Consider the following 20920-nt stretch of genomic DNA (forward strand, 5'->3'; position numbering starts at 1 on the left):
GTGCCGATCTGAATCAACGGAGTCGCGAACAGGCTCCGAAGTGCCGATTTGAATCAACGGAGTCGCGAACAGGCTCCGAAGTGCCGATCTGAATCAACGGAGTCGCGAACAGGCTCCGAAGTGCCGATCTGAATCAACGGAGTCGCGAACAGGCTCCGAAGTGCCGATCTGAATCAACGGAGTCGCGAACAGGCTCCGAAGTGCCGATCTGAATCAACAGAGTCGCGAACAGGCTCCGAAGTGCCGATCTGAATCAACAGAGTCGCGAAAAGGCTCCGAAGTGCCGATCTGAATCAAACGAGTCGCGAACATGCTTCGAAGTGCCGATGTGAATCAACCGAGTCGCTAACAGGCTCCGAAGTCCCGATTTGAAAACTTCGAGCAAAGAATTTAAAAAATACATTTATTTTAACATATTAAAAATAATTAAGAATGGTCTTTCTCTATATTATATTAACAGCCTAACTTTTAACGAGCAATGCACCATAAGATCACATTTAAACTATAAAAAACACTATGTATTATTATTTCAGCCTATATTAATAACCTCTTTGTATAAAAACAGAATACATTTCTTACCAAATTCATTCAACACGTTATTAAATCATAATTAGTTTTTAAACACTGACAGCAACTTTCAGAGCTGATTTCAAAATTACTGCGTTTATAAAACAACTCTATGAAAGACTCAGATCACGTATCTAAAAATAAATCGCTATAGTAAAAGAGAAATAATAAGAGGAGTGAAGTTTCCTACCGTTCTGCTGTGTTTGGTCATCACGCGCATCTGCTGTCGACACGCGGTTATTGATAATGATGCTACAGTCAAAAATCAGAAATAATTCAAACTTATCAAAATAAAATATATAAAATAACGGTTTCTATTTTAATATCATGTGACACTGAAGACTGGAGGAATGATGCCGAAAATACAGCTGCACATCACATGAATAAATTACACTTTCATGTATATTAAAAAAGAAAAAAATTAATAATATTTCAAAATAAATTCCTGTAAAAAAACATTAAAAATCATTCTGATCCCAAACTCTGACCGGTAGTGTGTGTGTGTGTGTGTGTGTGTATAAGCCCACTAACACATAGGCAAGGCAAGGCAAGTTTATTTATATAGCACATTTCATACACAATGGTAATTCAAAGTGCTTTACATAAAAGAAGGTAAAATAATGGGCTTATGTTATTGATTTACGTGATCAGTCAATCTACTGATATAGTTAGGAATTAACATGATTTCCTGCTCATCTCAGATTAGGCAGAATACAGTATATAATATAATATAATATACACTCACCTAAAGGATTATTAGGAACACCATACTAATACTGTGTTTGACCCCCCTTCGCCTTCAGAACTGCCTTAATTCTATGTGGCATTGATTCAACAAGGTGCTGAAAGCATTCTTTAGAAATGATGGCCTATATTGATAGGATAGCATCTTGCAGTTGATGGAGATTTGTGGGATGCACATCCAGGGGCATGAAGCTCCAGTTCCACCACATCCCAAAGATGCTCTATTGGGTTGAGATCTTGTGACTGTGGAGGCCATTTTAGTACGGTGAACTCAATGTCATGTTCAACAAACCGATTTGAAATGATTCAAGCTTTGTGACATGGTGCATTATCCTGCTGGAAGTAGCCATCAGAGGATGGGTATATGGTGGTCATAAAGGGATGGACATGGTCAGAAACAATGCTCAGGAAGGCTGTGGCATTTAAACGATGCCCAATTGGCACTAAGGGGCCTAAAGTGTGCCAAGAAAACATCCCCCACACCATTACACCACCACCACCAGCCTGCACAGTGGTAACAAGGCATGATGGATGCATGTTCTCATTCGGTTTACGCCAAATTCTGACTCTACCATATGAATGTCTCAACAGAAACAGAGACTCATCAGACCAGGCAAAATTTTACCAGTCTTCAACTGTCCAATTTTGGTGAGCTCGTGCAAATTGTAGCCTCTTTTTCATATTTGTAGTAGAGATGAGTGGTGCCCGGTGGGGTTTTCTGCTGTTGTAGCCCATCCGCCTCAAGGTTGTGTGTGTTGTGGCTTCACAAATGCTTTGCTGCATACCTCGGTTGCAACGAAGTGGTTATTTCAGTCAAAGTTACTCTTCGATCAGCTTGAATCAGTCGGCCCATTCTCCTCTGATCTCTAGCATCAACAAGCCATTTTCACCCACAGGACTGCCGCATACTGGATGTTTTTCCCTTTTCACACCATTCTTTGTAAACCCTAGAAATGGTTGTGTGTGAAAATACCAGTAACTGAGCCGATTGTGGAAAAACTCCGACCAGTCCGTCTGGCACCAAAATCAAAATTGCTTAAATCACCTTTCTTTCCCATTCTGACATTCAGTTTGGAGTTCAGGAGATTGTCTTGATCAGGACCACACCCCTAAATACATTGAAGCAACTGCCATGTGATTGGTTGATTAGATAATTGCATTAATGAGAAATTGAGAGAATGATCACATGAGTGCATTCCTCTAGACACACTTTATAATGTCAGTGAATTATTCAGAAATCACAAGTACTCTGCTTGACATTGTTCATCAGACATTTCATCTTCAAGAAATGAAGATAATTTAAACCAAAGACAAAAAGCAAAACGAGTCGGGTCAGTTGGGAATCCCATTCACATGTTTATTTTCACATATATTTTTAATACTACATGGAATCATGTGCTTGAAGTTGGTACAAAAAAGGTACAAAACACTATAAAATAAAATAAATATATAACAACATCCTGCTACAGTTGGAAAAAGGTCTACATTTAAGATCATCTCACAAAAGTTTATCAGAAGAATGAGACAGAATATCATTAATCTTGTCATATATACAGTAACACCATCTCAGAAGTCAATGTGCATCAATAAACATCTCACAGAGAATGAAAATTCAGATTAGAACATGTTTCATAGAAAAATATCAGTGAAAGAGAAACAAGATAAGACCACATTAATATTATACATTCAACTCTGGATCCACTTTGGAGCTTATTCTAGCCAGGAACATAACCTGACCTTACAGTTACAGTGAATATTTATATTTCTCAATACCCGTTTTGGTACTACAGTAAAAAATAATGTGCTTTGAAAGAAAAGTCAGCTATAAATAAAGACAAAGATTACATTAAATGAAATATGTTACATATTACATGGAAATTATTTAAATGCATACAAATATAAAAATAAATTGTATTTTTTGATCACTTCAAGTACCGTACTTGATTCACTTAAAAGTGGACATCAGCATAGTTTGACAACCATAAACAACATACCACAATATCAATGGCACAACATCACAGATATAAAAATACATCCAGCTCTACCCGTGAAAATGTGCACCAGTCTCTGCTGCTAATAATTACACAGACAAAGAAATGGCCATCAGAAATGATTCATACCATGAAAACCTGCCCAAAGAGAAAAGTTGAGTCAGATCTTTAAAACAGTGCAGTTCAATGTTAGTTGATCTCTTCTTCTTGATGGTCCTCATTGTTCTCAGCTACGTTTCTCAGAGTTTCCATTTCATGGGATTCTCCAGTTTTCTGGGTCATATCTATACTTGTATGAGTTGTACCAGGAGTCCCATTATCTGTCGACATCTGCAATAAGAAGAAAACATGTATCTCAAACATTATTTATGTTACATCTTTCTATTTCTTTACTTTGTCCAGTTTAAAATGTCAGTGTATTTAAAATGATTGTATTAATAAACTAAATTCATATGTAATCATACAAACTCACATGAGAAGCCTTCTGAGACTCCGTTCTGGCAGCTTTCCCTGAGATGTGAGAGAGAAAAGGATTTGAGGATCAGTCTCAACTGATCACCCTCACTACAAAACAGCATGATGGATGATTCATACATAGTGATAAAATCCACTTCAGGTCATACTCACAAACAGACAAAACCAGCAGTGTTACAGTAAAGAGCCACTCAGACGGAAGGACAACGATTCTCAAATCTCCCAGCAGACGCACACCATGAACTGTGGAAGGAGATTCGTTTTCAACAAACAGTATGTTTTGATCCTACATGACTTAATGAATCTCGTTCAAATGTTTTGTTCTCTCACCTGCTTTCATTATCAGTTCTGTCATCAGTGCAGCCGAGTTCACTAAAACAAGACCAGCTGATCCATACAGCAACAATATCTTCCTCATCTGAAGCTCTGTAGGGCAGAGGGAAACATTTTTGTAGTTCATTAAGGAATTGTTTATGAGTGAACAAGTCAACAAATTCAGACTAATTATTCTTAGTTTGTCTGAAACTATTGCTGGGTATAATAAACCCCGGCAGAATCACAACACTCATCCAGACCTTGGGCTTTGTGGATGAGAATGAAACAAGAAGACTGAAAAAACAACAGATGAAAAAGAAAGAAGCTGATCGGTAGTTTACTTTCATAATAGTCTGGGACTTCAGAAAATGCAAGCACCCACAAGGCTTGAACAAATCCTGCCACACAGACCGGTCCTGCATCAACTGTAAATCAAAGAAAAGGTCTTTATTAAAAAGAAGCAAAGTCTTATTTATTGCTCATGTTTATTATAAAAAGAACTACAAATGATTTCATATTCAACAACCAATGTTTAAAATTAATAATTGAAAAAAATTGATTAAACTGTTTACATGTTGTCATATTTGAAATTTTAGAAATATATATGCGTACCTTTTTCATTTCTCAAGAGCATAATGTAAAAACACCCCATTACTCCACTCATCACAATCATCATCAGCCATATTATTATATATAGACAATGTAGAGCTGAAAAGACGAAAGAAACCGTGAAAACATGCTAAGAATCAAAATAGTTAATAATTGAGTAAAACCAAAAACTGTGCTTGTGAAACATCTGATACAGATGGAAACACTGATTTTCTATTGAGGACCACGCCTTGAGAAACACAAATCATTTTTGACTCGTTATTGATGTACAGACAGAGACAGAACCAGCTCTGAAACTTTTAGGTGTATATTCAACATTACTTGAAAAAAAAAAACCTTAAAAAATGTAATATGCATATAGTTAATCTTTTATTGTACACCCATCTACTTATTAATTTCTGCAGTTGTAATACAGCAAAACTTTGATTCTCATACTTACAGCGTTGAACTGCAGTACGTCCAAAACAAAAGAGATAAAGCAACCAATGAAGTGCTGGAAGAGCCGTAATGATGAAGACTAAAAGAGAGAGAGTCAGATAGAGTAAAGAATTAAACTGTCACAATAACTGTATGACTGTCATCTTCTTTCTTTTCTATTTATGGTGAAGTGTGTGTAAGAAGCAGACAAATCTGAATCTTCCTCAAGCATGTCAGTTAATTCTCAATCAGTCTTTGCTGAAGTCTAAAATGATCTTGCTCACCTGCACCGGAGGCAAAATGAGTGTAGAGCAGGAGGGCGAGCTGTAATGAAGGCAGCCCTGAAAAGCCACAAGTACCCACAAACTGTTGATCTTTACTGAACATCTTTCTGCTTGACTCTCCAGAGCATGACATCACCTTCTCTTTAGCTAACTCTATTAAAAACAAAATTATAAAAACAAATATGTGAGTTCAATAACACTGCATATCACCAATAAACAAAAGTCTTAAAAGTCTAGTGATGCTTGTCAATTTTGAACAAATGTAAAATAATCTTATATGGACGTAAATCATCAAGAACTATGCTGTGAATTACTTTTTATGATCATAAATTGTTGTTTAAATGATGGTAAAAATATTTTTGTTATTTTAAAAAGTGTACTAGATTGTACTGAAAATAATTGAGAGTTAAAACTTAAGTTTCCTTTAAAAAACAATGTTCTGTTTTCAAGAGTGCATTACTACAAGATGAGGATGATGGATAATGCTCCACAGTGGATGATCACTCACGTGTAATGAAGAGGAGACACATCAGGACAAGCAAACCAAAGCTGGATGAGCTGAAGACTGTGCTGATGTTTGGAAAATGTTCAGCTAAAAGTACTGACAAAGATAGATATTGATTTAAATAAATATTCATTCCAACACATGACAATTAGCTTGCAGGATGAACAATAACCAATAACAAATACACTACTTCAGTACTCCAACTGACAGACACACAACACTCTTTGGAGTCATTTCAGAAACAATACAGCAATGAATGAAGGGACCTTATTTAAGAAAACTGCTGTAAAATGTTTAGTATATTACTATAGTATATTTTACTGTTCTATATTATATTTAAACTTAATCAACGTGCAGTGTAAAAAAAAAAGAAAAAGTCAAAATAATTTTTACTTAATCTCAATAGTTAAGATAATTTTTTTCTTCTTCATAATTTGATCAATTCAAATACATTAGATAAATCAACTGGATAAACTAAGGATAAATTAAGTTTAGTTTTCTGGATTATTTACAGTGTGGATTTACCTGAATACATCGCTGCCATGAATGCTGGATGATCGACATGTGAAATCATGATATACTTCAAGATTTTATCTGCAAGAAAAGTTGTAAAATCATGTAAAGCACTAAAACAAATAATAATAATAATTTTTGTCTAATCCTTTTAGTTTAATGTATAGATATGACAAATCTCAGTAGACACAGGTATTATGTAGAATCTGATTAGCAGAGTGTTACACAGCATTTTATAAAAAAAAACCTACCTGGCAAAGCTGTGGCTAATGGTTTCACCCAAAACAACCTCAGAGGCCCCAGAACATAGAGCATACAGCAAGAGACGGTCTCATACAGAGAACCTGAAACACATTGTTTTGGTGATGAAAAAGAACTCCGAAACGTACAAATATATTTAGTGTAATCATCTTAAATCAATTATCTCTTAAGTTCAGTTCTTAAGACAGAGCTGAAATAACTTGTACAGTCTATGCTAGATTTGCTGTAGATAAAGTCCTGATGAAATACCTTCAATAACAGACCATATGATTGAAGCCAACAGCATAGTTATAGCCGGGCAAAGGAAAAGACAAAATTGAAGACAAAGCCTTCTGTCTACAGTGGAGATACATACGGATTCCAGTTAGAAATTACAATTATGTATAAATAATAGTAATAATATTAATAATAATAACTGCATGCATTTTTGAAGCCTATTTCTCCCAAAAAAAAAATCATTTTTAAAAAAACATACCTGTATTTCCTGTTGTGGAATAAACGAGCCAGGAGAGAAGTGCAGATCCAGACGCAACAATACAGAGAATCAACACAGTTATGTGTAGCCAAGAGAAACCTGTTAAACACACATCAGTTACACAAAAGTGTATGTAAGTTGACACTGAACGGCTAACTGGATCCCAGGCACTGAATTCTGGGTAATATATTTAGAATGTGTTGCTGCGGTTACACTCTAGAAAACAAGGTCTGATTAGGTTTCTAGAGTGTTCTCCACTCAACTCAACAGGACATTTTGTGGCAAAAAAAAAAAAGTGCTACAAAAAGAAAAGAGCAGCAAAGAACCTTTCTGGCGTAAAGAGGTGATTGAAAAAGAAATCCCTTGAGGACACTGGTTTACATTGGTCTTTTTGTCCATTTATCAAGTGATACAACAAAGTTTCCAAAATTATTGATTGTACAAAATTATTTTTATCAAATAAACTTTTTTTCCTACATTATCATAAAATCCCTTTATGATGTATCCCTTTAGATTTAGGAATAAACATTTCTTCAAACAGTAAAGAAAAATGTTTAAAGCACAAGCTTGTCATGTTTACGCCGTTTTCTTATTTATCAGTTACTCACCCAGTCTCTCCAGTTCTACAGTTGCATTGGCTGAAAGTCCTCCAGCAAACACTTGACACATGTAAACTCCTTTATCCTCAGTTCTGACACTCTTCAGTCTGAGAGAGAAGTTTCCTTTGGGGATTTCAGCAGTGAAGAGCTCAACTCTGTCTCTGTATCGCTCATGTGAAGAATCTGATAAAGTCTTATTGTTTTGGAAGAGCAGAACCAGAATATCTTCATCTTCATCTGTTTTCTTCCATGAAACTTCTTCAATGTGTTCAGGTGTGATGTGAGAGTCTACAGAGCAGTTCAGAGTGACTTCCTCACCGTCATATGAAGATACAGACCGATCTGATCCTGATGCTAGCAAACGCTCTGAAAGAAAAACAGTAGAGATATTACACAATGAATAGCCTAGGTTTATTTTAAATTCTGATGTAGGATTGAAATGATTCACTCACCAACATCTTTTATTTCAACTAAAGTTTTGTCAGCGAGCTGCTGACTGTAAACTTTACATCTGTAAACCCCTTTGTCTTCAGCTGTCAGATCATCCAGACGGAGAGAGAAGTTTCCATGTTGAATCTGATCAGTGAAGAAATGAGCTCTATGTTGATAATCTTTGTGCTGTTCCTCTGGTCGACTCTCACCATCTTGATACAGATGAACCAGAGTCTCCGAGTCTGTTCTTTTCCACACAACTTTCACTTTCTCTAAAGGCGTCTCAACATAACAAGGTAAAATGGCTGAACCTCTCAGAGGAACAAACAGAGGACCAGAGGGACCTCGAACCTTAAACCCCAGGGTATCTGCATGTTTGAGAGAGAAAAATAAATATAATCGTTGTTAAAGATAAAAAAACAATATACCTCAATATAATTAGTAACATTAATTGTGTTACAATAGGCTAATAATTTAGTATAGAAATACTGGTGTATATGTCAGCGCATTTAAGACTTTAAGTGGTTAAAGGGGTCTTAATAAATTCTTATGCCTATAAATTCTTCCCCCAAAAGGACAATAAAAAACATCTGACATCTCAAACGTACGACATCATTTAACAACAACACACGCGCTACCAAAACCCGGAAATATGACGCAGAGGCATTTAAAACATTTAAACGTTGAATTGTTCTTTTTAATGTTGAAATGTTAATAAAGGACACGTAATTACCGTGGAAAAAGCATTTTGTTTTAAAATGCCATATGACTGTAAAGAGAGTGATGAAAAAATACAATATACATTTTAACAACCTGTTGCAGTGAATAAACAAATAAGTACATACCGTCAGATATTACGAAGATGAGCATCAAAACACAATGAAAGAACATCTTAAAATGTATTCTGAAGAAACTCCCATTAGGAATATTTTGGTGTAAATGATAAAGAAATGACTAACGTTACTTCGGACCTAACTCGACGTTCGTAACTATTCTGCTTTCTGTTTTGCAATCTGATCTGATGCAACCTGGGGAGAAGGAGTGGCATAAAAGAGCAAAACAATGTCGCGTGATCACGAGGAAGTGTGATGTCAAAGAAGAATCTGTGCAGTTTTTAAAAAATGTTTTTAGTAAGATTAAAAAGTATCTTTAAAACTATGCCGTTAGATTTTATTAGTCTATTACCACCAAAATAAATATAAACATAATTCTTTATATTGTATATCTGTGATGTTATTATATTGACAAAGTCATTACAATCGGTAACTTATAATATGGAACAACATTCGATTGACTTCAATTTTAGTCCATCTAGTGTTCTAGTGGTTCTAGTGGTTCCAATGTGTAAAAAAGGCCACCCCTTGAAAGTGAACTCTTCCGAACCCTCCCGCCTGTGTTCATGATTTGGACTGTTCCTAATCTTTCCGCGGAGTGAGAACCAAGACATTATAGAGGCTGGATGTGTTGATATGTTTATAGTTAATATTTCATAGTTAAATTAGTTAGAAGTGGCCCGTTTAAGGATTGTGTGGATATATGTGTGCGTGCAACTAATCGTAAGTACATTTACATAATTAAATGTATGATAAGTTCACAAGCGAGATTAATGACCGCTACCGCGGCATTCCGCCTAAATGTTTACATTTGTTTATTATATTTGCACATTTTCTTGTTGACAAAATGTTATATTTCCCCTGTGTTTTTGTTTGATAGAATATTTAATGTTATTGCATATTAGGCTATAATGCATAGACTTAAGACGCATCTCAGGGAACATGTTCGGGCTTGTTCACCGGACGAGCTAGGCACGTGAGCTAGACGCACAGTGCAGTAGTGCGATCATTTAATAGAACTTTGAGTTGTGTTTGTATATATATATATATATTATATTTAGATAATTTACAATGCTGTTACTTATGAGTATTTAAGTACTGCTGTAAAGATCTGTTAATTTGTATTTATTCATTTATTCATATTTGTATACTGTTTTATATTTACAGAACCACACACATCTTTGCACAATAAATCACCCTGAAGTACATTCCTGGTGTGAGACCTAATGTTCTGACCGGACACCCTGTAGCCGTTCTATAAATCCGAACCAAGAGTAGTCAGCAGTTTTTTCATGGTCCTTCGAGCCGGATTTGTGGATTGCTACAGACATGTCTCAACCAGAAAGAGAAGCCCCTGCTGTGCGGCCGAGGAGACGAGTTAACCCTCCAGCCTACTTAGAAGACTTTGAGCTCAGTGGACCTGGGTCTCATCAACAGCAATCACGGTCACTTACCTGCCAGGGAGTACTGGAGAATGAACCAAGTGTTACAGGTCATTCTAGATCCACTTCACCAGTGAGCCAAGCATCAGAACATTCTGAGTGGATACTGACTGACCAATGGGACTACACTTCTGAGAAGCTGAGAGAGGAGAATGCAGCATTGCAAAGGCAAGTGAAACAGCTGCCAGAGCTTACAGCCTTGTTAGAGGAGATGAAGAGGGAGAACGCAGCCTTGCAACGACAATCCAGCCAACTCCCTGAGATCATTTCAGCATTCCAAGAGATGCGTCAACAGAATGCTGCGTTATGGCATGAGCTTCAAAGCTTGAAATCGAAGCAGAGCTCTCCACCCGAGTCGGTCACTCCACAGATGCCATCACCACTCTCTCACTCTCCAGCAGTTAACTTTCAGACTCCACAGCCATACCGCCCAATACCAGCTCCACGCTCTAGGTTGCCACCATCTGCCACTAAGAGACTGCCACACCCAGCTGTGCCAGAGGAAAGCTCAGAGTTTACTGAAGATCTGAGAAACATGAACATTTCTTCCTCCCCTCGTGAGAGACCCTCCTTTACAGCACATTATAGTGACTCAGCTCAGTTCAGGTATCCCAACACTTCCTCATATTCCCAGCCACCTCAGCTGCCTGAGTCCGTGGTCCCATCACAGGAAAGGAGGAGGTCAGCCCATGCAGAATACAGCTCAGATCATGTCTTACCCTCAAGTACCCAAGAGAAAATCTACAGAGGACCAGCCCCTACCATCCCCTGCCTAACGTCTTCTGATCCTAGGGAGTTTTCAAGACTGAGAATTGCATTAGAGAATATCCTGCCTGAAGATGCCACCGAACGTTTCAAATTTCAAATCCTCACAGACCATCTGAAACTGGAGGAGGCCCTCCTTGTGGCAGACTCTTACAGCAATTCCAGATTTCCCTTCACCAACACTATGAAAGCTCTGGATAAGATGTATGGTCAACCCCACCAATTAGCACTGCAACGAATCGCTGAGCTGATGGATGGAGCTAATATACGCAGTGGAGATGTAAAGGCCTTCAGGATGTTCGGACTGCAGGTGCGTTCGCTTGTCAGTATGTTGCAGCAGCTTGGCCACAAAGGTACTGTAGAGCTGGAATGTGGATCACATGTGTCTCGACTCCTGAGTAAACTGCCACATGACCTCAGATCAAGTTTCAAGCGGTACACCCACCCTTTGCAAGTCTCTATTCCTACTTTGCTGGACTTCGCTGATTGGTTGGAATATGAGCTTCAAGTACAGGAAGACAATAGCCAGTATGCTTGTTATACAAGGCAGGAATCTTCAGTGCGTGGCCGAGAGGTGAGAAGAGAGTCTAAGCAGCTTCGCAGACCAACTACCATTCTACTTGGTACCGACAAGTCATATTCATCATCAATGTCGTCAGCCACGTCTAAACCAGCTTCAGTCAGAGAAGAGAAGGTGAGAGCTTATTGTCCATACTGTGATAATAATAAACACTATCTGAATGGCTGTGACAACTTCAAGCTTCTTAGCAAAGACCTGAAAATAGACTGGATAAAGACAAAGAACCGATGCTGGCGTTGTGGTCGTGGACATCAAGCAGCTAACTGCACACTAAAGACTTTCTGCCCAACCTGCAACAAGAAGCACCTTATGGTACTACATGATGTCAATGACCAGGTCAAGCCATCTCAGCCAAGTGCAGCTCCTTCCAGTGCAGTTTTATATGTTGACCGACCAACCTCCGGAAGTAAAGTACTGCTCAAAGTGACTAAGGTTCTGATCAAGAATGGCAACGTGGCAATGGAAGCTTACGCCATATTAGACGATGGATCTGAGCGGACCATCATTCTGCATGATGCAGTGCAGAAATTAAGACTTGTGGGGGAGCCAGAGGACCTTGTACTTCGTACAGTAAGACAGGATACCCAGGTCATTCACGGGGCGGCAGTGACTTTTACTGTGTCCCAAACTGTTAACCCCAGGAAAGCTTACAAGATCCGTAATGCCTTCACAGCCAAAGCACTCGGTCTGGCAGAACATACACACCCAGTTAGTGTCCTGCAACAGAAATTTAAGCATCTTGCAGGGTTTCCTCTACAACAGCTGGACAAGGTACATCCTGTTCTTCTCATTGGCTCTGATTGCCCCCACCTCCTCACACCCATAGAACCAGTCCGACTGGGGCCCCCTGGTGGGCCAGCAGCAGTAAGAACACGTCTGGGATGGACACTGCAGGGTCCAACTGAAGAATTGAGCAGTCATCTTTCCCCTGACCAATGCTTCTTCACCTCGCTGCAGCCTGTCAATGATCTTTATGCAAATGTGGAGAGACTGTGGCAAATGGATGTTCTACCCTACCAGAGTGAAAAGGTGATTACCAGATCACGCCAAGACAAAGAGTCCATTCAGCTTCTGCAAGAAAACACAGTGAGAGTGGATGTTAATGGTATCCAGCGATACGCTACTCCTCTGCTCCGTGTCAAGAACATGCCTCGCCTCTGTGCTCCAAAGGAAGCAGTCCTGCCACAGTTGAGAGGAATCGAGAAACGGCTGGAAAGGGACCCTGTTCTAACTGCAGCATACCAAGAGGAGCTGGCCAGGTTAGTGCAAGCTGGTTACGTTGTCAAACTTAGTCAGGAGCAAGTGGACAAAACAAAGGAAGCCTGGTACATCCCGCACCACATGGTGCAGCATAATGGGAAGAACAGGGTGGTTTTTAACTGTTCATTCTCATATCAAGGACACAACCTGAACGAGCTACTGTTACCTGGACCAACACTTGGTCCATCTCTCCTGGCAGTCCTTCTGCGTTTCCGGGAGCACTCTGTTGCCATCAGTAGTGACATCCGCGGCATGTTCCATCAGGTACGCCTCTTGCCACAAGATAAACCTCTGCTGAGATACATCTGGAGAGACATGCAAAGAGACAGAACCCCAGATGTCTATGAATGGCAGGTACTGCCTTTCGGGACCACTTGCAGTCCGTGTTGTGCATCGTTTGCTTTACAGAAGCATGTTCTAGATCACAGCCAGCCTGGAGAGGACACACAAGTTTCAGTGGAGAAGTCATTCTATGTGGACAATTGCCTCCAGAGCTTCGCTTCCCGTGACATGGCCAAGAATCTGGTAGACAAACTCTGCAACCTTCTAGCATCTGGTGGCTTTGAGTTACGACAGTGGGCAAGCAATGACCCTTCAGTTATCAGCCATCTGCCAGCTGACATTCAGTCACCGAGTAGCATCCTCTGGCTCAGCGAAGGCCACCAAGGAGCTCAGGAATCAACACTTGGCCTGCACTGGAATTGCCAATCAGATACCCTCTCTTACAAACGACGCAAACCAGACAATGAAGTGCCCACAATGCGAAGCATCTACCAGATCCTTGCCAGCCAGTATGATCCCCTTGGCTATATTGTACCCTTCACCACTCGAGCCAAGGTGATAGTGCAGAGGTTGTGGGACAAACAAAGGGAGTGGGATGACCCCAGACTGCCAGAGGACCTATTAGACTCTTGGAAACACTGGGAGAGTGAATTGGAAGATCTGCAGAATATCAGTTTGCCCAGATGTTACTGCAGCAAGGAACTAGACTGCTCTAGTAGCATTAGGCAACTTCACATATTTTGTGATGCCTCAGAGAAGGCGTATGGATCTGTGGCATACTTAAGAACAGAGAACCCTCAAGGTGAAGTGGAGGTGGCCTTTGTAACAGCTAGGTCTCGTGTTGCTCCCAAGAAACAGCAGAGCATCCCTCGTCTTGAGCTGTGTGCAGCACTCACAGGTGCACAGCTTGCTAAAGTCCTGAAGGCAGAGCTAACGTTACCACTCAGTAGTGTCACACTGTGGTCTGATTCCACCACAGTGCTAATTTGGCTTTTGTCAGATTCCTGTCGCTTTAAGGTGTTTGTGGGGACCAGAGTGGCAGAAGTACAGGACTTGACTGAATCTGACACCTGGCGTTACGTACAGTCATCCGACAACCCAGCAGATGCAATTACAAGAGGAAAGTCTCCCTCTGATCTCAACAAAGACAGCAGATGGAACCAAGGCCCAGCATTCCTCAGACAAAGACCAGACAGCTGGCCAGAAATGCCACCACTAGCTCACATAAGTGAAGACGGTGAGCTGAAAAGGTCAACTTTCTGTGGACTGTTAACCTCTGATCTGTCACTGCCAGATCCTCATAAATTTTGCACATTCACAGACTACTTAAAAGCTCTTATACAGCCATCATCAGAAAGCTCTCCCTTCATTGCAACTGCAGAAAACTACATAGAAGCTGAGCTCACAGCCCTCCGACAGATCCAGGCAGAATCATTCCCAGATGAGATATTGCACTTGAAATCTGGTAAACCTCTACCAAGCAATAGTCGACTGCTTTGCCTAGCCCCAGAACTAGATATCAGAACCAATCTCATTCGTGTTGGCGGTCGCCTATGACAAATCAGTCAACTAGACGAGGATACCATTCACCCCATTGTCCTTGATCCACATCACCCACTCACCAAACTAATTATCAAAGACTATGATGACTGTTTGCATCACCCTGGACCAGAGAGGGTGTTTGCGGAGCTCAGGAGAAAATACTGGGTGTTAAGAGGACGAGCAGCAGTTAAACACCACCAACGCCAATGCGCTGAATGCCAAAAATGGCGGGCTAAACCGCATCCCCCCAGGATGGCAGATCTCCCACCTGCCAGGTTAAGAATTCACCAGCCAGTTTTCTATTCAACAGGTATAGATTGCTTTGGTCCCTATCTCATAAAGTTTGGACGCCGAAATGAGAAGCGTTGGGGGATCATCTTCAAGTGTATGACCACCCGTGCAGTGCATATTGATCTCCTCACAAGTATGGACAGTGACTCATTCCTGATGGCCCTTCGTCGCTTCATTGCTCGACGAGGGAAACCCTTCGAAATCCTGTCAGATCAGGGAACGAATTTCAAAGGTGGTGAAAGGGAACTTCGGGATGCCTACACTGCTCTTCAACCTGAGCTCCAAGCTCAACTGGCAAGCCAGCAAATTAGGTTTACATTCAATCCACCTAATGCCCCACATTTTGGTGGATGCTGGGAACGGGAAATTCGATCCTTGAAAACAGCCCTACAAGTGACACTCGGAGCACAGACAGTCACTGAAGAAGTATTGCGGACTGTTCTCATTGAAATTGAGGGGATCCTCAATGCCAAACCTCTTGGTTACATATCTTCAGACATTGCTGACCCTGACCCAGTTACACCCAACATTCTGCTGATGGGGCGGCGGGACGCCTCACTTCCCCAAGTGACATACCAGGATTCTGAGCTTCTGAGTCGACGGAGATGGAGGCATAGTCAACTGTTAGCTGATCACTTTTGGAGGCAATTCATCCATAACTACCTACCCAGCCTTCAAACCAGACAGAAATGGATGTCAGAAACAGACAACCTACAGATAGGTGAAACTGTTATGATTGTGGATCCACAGCTACCTCGTGCACTTTGGCCTGTTGGAAGGATTGTTCAAGTTTTCCCTGGGAAGGATAACAGAGTCAGATCAGCTGAGATCAAAGTGAAAGACCGAACTTACCTAAGGCCAGTGACCAAGATCATCTGTCTACCTCCTTTGGCTGAATGACATTGCAATACTTAGTAAGGCCCTTGTTGTTCAAATTCACCTTGTGAATTTGGGGGCGGCTGTAAAAAAGGCCACCCCTTGAAAGTGAACTCTTCCGAACCCTCCCGCCTGTGTTCATGATTTGGACTGTTCCTAATCTTTCCGCGGAGTGAGAACCAAGACATTATAGAGGCTGGATGTGTTGATATGTTTATAGTTAATATTTCATAGTTAAATTAGTTAGAAGTGGCCCGTTTAAGGATTGTGTGGATATATGTGTGCGTGCAACTAATCGTAAGTACATTTACATAATTAAATGTATGATAAGTTCACAAGCGAGATTAATGACCGCTACCGCGGCATTCCGCCTAAATGTTTACATTTGTTTATTATATTTGCACATTTTCTTGTTGACAAAATGTTATATTTCCCCTGTGTTTTTGTTTGATAGAATATTTAATGTTATTGCATATTAGGCTATAATGCATAGACTTAAGACGCATCTCAGGGAACATGTTCGGGCTTGTTCACCGGACGAGCTAGGCACGTGAGCTAGACGCACAGTGCAGTAGTGCGATCATTTAATAGAACTTTGAGTTGTGTTTGTATATATATATATATATATATATATATATTTAGATAATTTACAATGCTGTTACTTATGAGTATTTAAGTACTGCTGTAAAGATCTGTTAATTTGTATTTATTCATTTATTCATATTTGTATACTGTTTTATATTTACAGAACCACACACATCTTTGCACAATAAATCACCCTGAAGTACATTCCTGGTGTGAGACCTAATGTTCTGACCGGACACCCTGTAGCCGTTCTATAAATCCGAACCAAGAGTAGTCAGCAGTTTTTTCACAATGTTATAGTGTTATAGTGGGTCATAAGAATGCCTTGTCTTCAGGAAGATCAGGCCGAGAAGATCTTTATGTTTATGAGGACACAAATGTTTGTATGACACAGGTATTACAATATGAAGGTGGTTTATGAGGACACATTCAAAAGTCTTAAAACTAAATTAATTTTTTGATGAAAATCTAAAAATACACAATGTTTTCTGTGAGGGGTAGGTTTAGGTGTAGGGAGATAGAAAATACAGTTTTCAGTACAGTATAAAAACCAGAATGCATATGGAGAGTTCACGTAAACCACCAATCCTAACATGTGTGTGTGTGTGTGTGTGTGTGTGTGTGTGTGTGTGTGTGTGTGTGTGTGTGCGTGAGTGAGAGAGAGAGAGAGAGAGAGAGAGATCCTGGTATTCACTACAATAAGGGGACCAAAGTCCCCACAAACATAATAATACCAGTAAATTTTGAGCTCGTGGGGACTTTTAGGAAAACAGCTTATAGAATGAAGTTTTGTGTGCGTTTCAGGGTTAGGGGATAGAAAATACATTTTGTACAGTAGAAAACCCATTAGGCCTGAATGTCCCCATAAAACATGGAAACTAGTGTGTTTGTCTTCTCTTCAACAGTATAAAAGCTGAGGAGGTGAGGAGAAATAAGACACAGATTCAGAACTGGATGGAGCTTCTGGCTTTTCATGTCATTCAGCACTTCACAGATCTTTACCATGGTACACCTGAACAGTAGACTATAATGCTGTTTGGACTATTGTAATACTTTACTGAAATCTGAAAACACTTTTCAAATAGTTATGTTATATAATCTGTGATGAAATAAACCATTTTCCTTTAAATTCAGCAACATGAGTTGAAAAATGAAAGATAAAAAAAAAAAAAGTATTTATGCAGATGGCAGATGTTTATATCCAAAGTGACTTGCATTGCATTCATTGTGTACATATAACAGTTCATGCATCAAATGCTGTTGAGCTACAGAAATGAACACTGTTATGCAATTGCTTTTATTACTTTAGGGAAAATAAATGAAAAAGGGAGTTGTGGGTCCCTCTGTTGACCATCAACATTATTTCAATAAAATAAGCATGATCTTAAGAAGGCAGCATCATTTTTGTGCAGGGGTAGACTGTACCATATAGAAAATCTGGTTTCATTGCAGATTGTATATTATTGCACAGCTTTAATGAAGTTAGATAATATAGCAAATCATGCTGTATTACTAATGCTTTGCTAATGATTGCTTATTTTGTCGTGAGATTTAACTTATCACCCAAGTCTAAACTTGGAGATGTCCACCAAAGCAAAGACTAACTTTCCCATTAAGTTGAATATTCTCTGACTGTTTAAAACACCCAATGTTTTATTTATTTAGTTTTAAAAACATTTAAAATTGTGTGGACATACATGAGACATTCTTTTAAAACATCTGACATCTCAAACGTACGACATCATTTAACAACAAAGGAGTCACGCGCTACCAAACCCGGAAATGTGACGCAGAAGACATTTAAAACATTTTAACGTTGAATTGTTCTCTTTAATGTTGAAATGTTAATAAAGGATACGTAATTACGGTGGAAAATGCATTTCGTTTTAAAATGTCATATGACTGTAAAGAGAGTGATGAAAAAATACAATATACATTTTAACAACCTGTTGCAGTGAATAAACAAATAATAGGTACATACCGTAAGATATTACGAAGATGAGCATCAAAATACACTGAAAGAACATTTTAAAATGTATTCTGAAGAAACTCCCATTAGGAATATGATGATAAAAAAACTTCTACAATCGGACCTCACACAATGTGCCTAACTATTTTACTTTCTTTTTTGCAAACTAAAACAATCTGATGCAACCTGGAGAGAAAGAGTGGCATAAAAGAGCAAAACAATGTCGCGTGATCACGAGGAAGTGTGATGTCAGCGAAAAGATCTGTGCAGTTTAAAAAAATAAATAAAAATGTTTTTAGTAGGATTAAAAATCTTTCTAAAACTCATTTTAAACTGTGCCGTTAGATTTAAATGACTTTTAAACTATTACCACCAAAAGAAATACAAATATAATTCTTGATATTGTATGTACATCTGTGACGTTATTATATTGATAAGGTCATTACAAACAGTAACTTATTATATGGATTAACTTTTTTATTTTATTAAGGATTTTCAAATAATACAAACACTTAACAATCAAAACAATCAGACAAACACACAGACAAACAAAAAACAACAACAAAGTGCTGAGAATTAAATAACACATAAATAATATTCATCTCCACCATCTTAATTCAAACAAAAGTACGTCAGGAAAGGAAGAGGCAAAGCTCTCTTAAAATAAAAGTTCACAGTTTTTGTTAAAAAAAAGAGTGAAGGGGTTCCCAAAGTCTCCTTAATTTGTCTGACTTGTGATTGGGATCATAAGTTATTTTCTCCAGAGGAAGAAAGGCAGACAGCTGGGATATCCACATAATAATCAACAGTTGGAAACTGTGGCGTAGACCACTTCAGTAGAATACATTTTTTAGCCAAAAATAAGAGGACTGTAAACAAAGGTTTAGAATCAGAGTCAAAAAGATCCTTAGGAGTGTCATTCAACAAATAAAGTGAAGGAGATGAAATAAAAAGTTTCCCTGTTATCTCCTGGGATGCAGAATGAACCCCTTTCCAGAATAGTTGAATGTGATATATGGATTAACATTTGATTGACTTAAATTTTAGTCAACTAAAAAAAAGGTGTTGTTATCGAGCCATAGTGTTCTAGTAGTGGGTGATGGGAATGTCTTTAGAAAGATCAGGCCGAGAAGGTCTCCCTTTCGTATTACAGAAAGTCTCAGGCAAGAGAATTGTAAGCCACAAGAAATGGCCAATAGTGATATAATATGTTTAAAAGAAATGTTCCCTTTGAAATGAACATTTAGCGTGCATTAGTGAAATGCCAATGACTTAGGAAAGTTCAGAGATTCATATATATGAGATGAGCACTTTATCTGAAGTATTATATTAGACAAAGAGCTCCCTCATATAGTTTATCAACATTTGACAAGTGTTTTGCAGGACTTTTTTCAGTTGTTGTGCATTTTAATTACAGTGCTGAGCATACTCTTATCAGCAGAAATTGAAGAATAACTGAGGTGTGAGCTTGATGACTGCAATCACACTTACTGTCATAGTAATGTTAAAAAATGGTTTTCTGAATTCATTTAACCAACATTAGCAGCAGCCAGAGTCCAGAGATTTGAATGATGTCAAGAGAAAAGTAGTGCAGTATCCAGTATGTGATACCATAAAAACTCATAAAAATGTGTGTGTCAACATGGCCAAAAACTTGCCTGTTGTCACATTGGAGTAGATAGTCAGAGAAGAATTGTGCACTGGTTTGGGTGGTTTATAAATTTGCATAATGGCATGAATGGTATGACACAGGTTTATTACAATATGGAGGTGGTTTATGAGGACACATTCAAAAGTCTTAAAAACATATATATATATATATATATATATATATATATATATATATATATTTTTTTTATCTAAAAATGCACAATGATTTCTGTGAGGGGTAAGTTTAGGTGTAGGGCGATAGACAATTAAGTTAGATACATATAATACATATAATATAGCAAATCTTGCTTTCTATGAATGTTAGTAAAAGAAAGTTGGTGCATAAATTAAAGAAAACCTTGCCAGAATGTTCTGAGAACAATCACTATTATCTGGGTATATAGCAAATTTCAGTTACTTGATAGTTTGCATCACTGCAATGTGAACTATCAGGATGATGTTGGTATGGATCCTCTGTCAGTTTGACCTTTCTCAAAGCCCTGCTTTTCTTCTTCTTCCTGTATCTTCTGCTCAGATCATCCTGCACTTTATTTGGCCATCTTTATGATGCCTTTTCTCCATTGATCTGTGGAAACTCCACAGTTGTTGTCATGAGTCTGGGCCCTGCATTTCTCCCTCACATCACCAGAGGTCAACAT

The 20920-nt window shown here is 38.9% G+C and overlaps 2 protein-coding genes across 2 annotated transcripts; one reads left to right on the top strand and one right to left on the bottom strand.

The window, feature by feature from the left end:
• Positions 1-2643: 2643 nt before the first annotated feature.
• Positions 2644-9215, bottom strand: LOC113048877 (uncharacterized). Its single transcript, XM_026210814.1, has 16 exons — positions 9032-9215; positions 8207-8554; positions 7764-8120; positions 7156-7254; positions 6930-7016; positions 6671-6763; positions 6432-6500; positions 5910-6002; positions 5402-5554; positions 5140-5217; positions 4704-4799; positions 4433-4516; positions 4107-4202; positions 3930-4019; positions 3775-3812; positions 2644-3632 (listed from the first exon to the last, which is right to left on the bottom strand). The coding sequence occupies exons 1-16, from the start codon at positions 9075-9077 to the stop codon at positions 3492-3494; spliced, it is 1968 nt and encodes a 655-aa protein (XP_026066599.1). The 5' UTR covers positions 9078-9215; the 3' UTR covers positions 2644-3491.
• Positions 9216-9540: 325 nt separating this feature from the next.
• Positions 9541-14905, top strand: LOC113054292 (uncharacterized). The gene is made up of 2 exons (XM_026219738.1): positions 9541-9742; positions 10187-14905. Exon 2 carries the CDS (start codon positions 10349-10351, stop codon positions 14903-14905), a length of 4557 nt encoding a protein of 1518 aa, XP_026075523.1. The 5' UTR covers positions 9541-9742; positions 10187-10348.
• Positions 14906-20920: the final 6015 nt, after the last annotated feature.

Source organism: Carassius auratus, chromosome 3 (assembly GCF_003368295.1).
Source record: "Carassius auratus strain Wakin chromosome 3, ASM336829v1, whole genome shotgun sequence".
Lineage (NCBI taxonomy): Eukaryota > Metazoa > Chordata > Actinopteri > Cypriniformes > Cyprinidae > Carassius > Carassius auratus.

Bases quoted from the DNA above. Each gene is read 5' to 3' on its own strand.
- LOC113048877 (XM_026210814.1), bottom strand. From the start codon at position 9,077: ATGTTCTTTCATTGTGTTTTGATGCTCATCTTCGTAATATCTGACG. The intron at 6,501-6,670 runs GTAGGTTTTTTT...CTTTTCTTGCAG, and splicing joins ATTAGCCACAGCTTTGCCAG to ATAAAATCTTGAAGTATATC. The intron at 6,003-6,431 runs GTAAATCCACAC...TATCTTTGTCAG, and splicing joins CATGGCAGCGATGTATTCAG to TACTTTTAGCTGAACATTTT.
- LOC113054292 (XM_026219738.1), top strand. From the start codon at position 10,349: ATGTCTCAACCAGAAAGAGAAGCCCCTGCTGTGCGGCCGAGGAGACGA.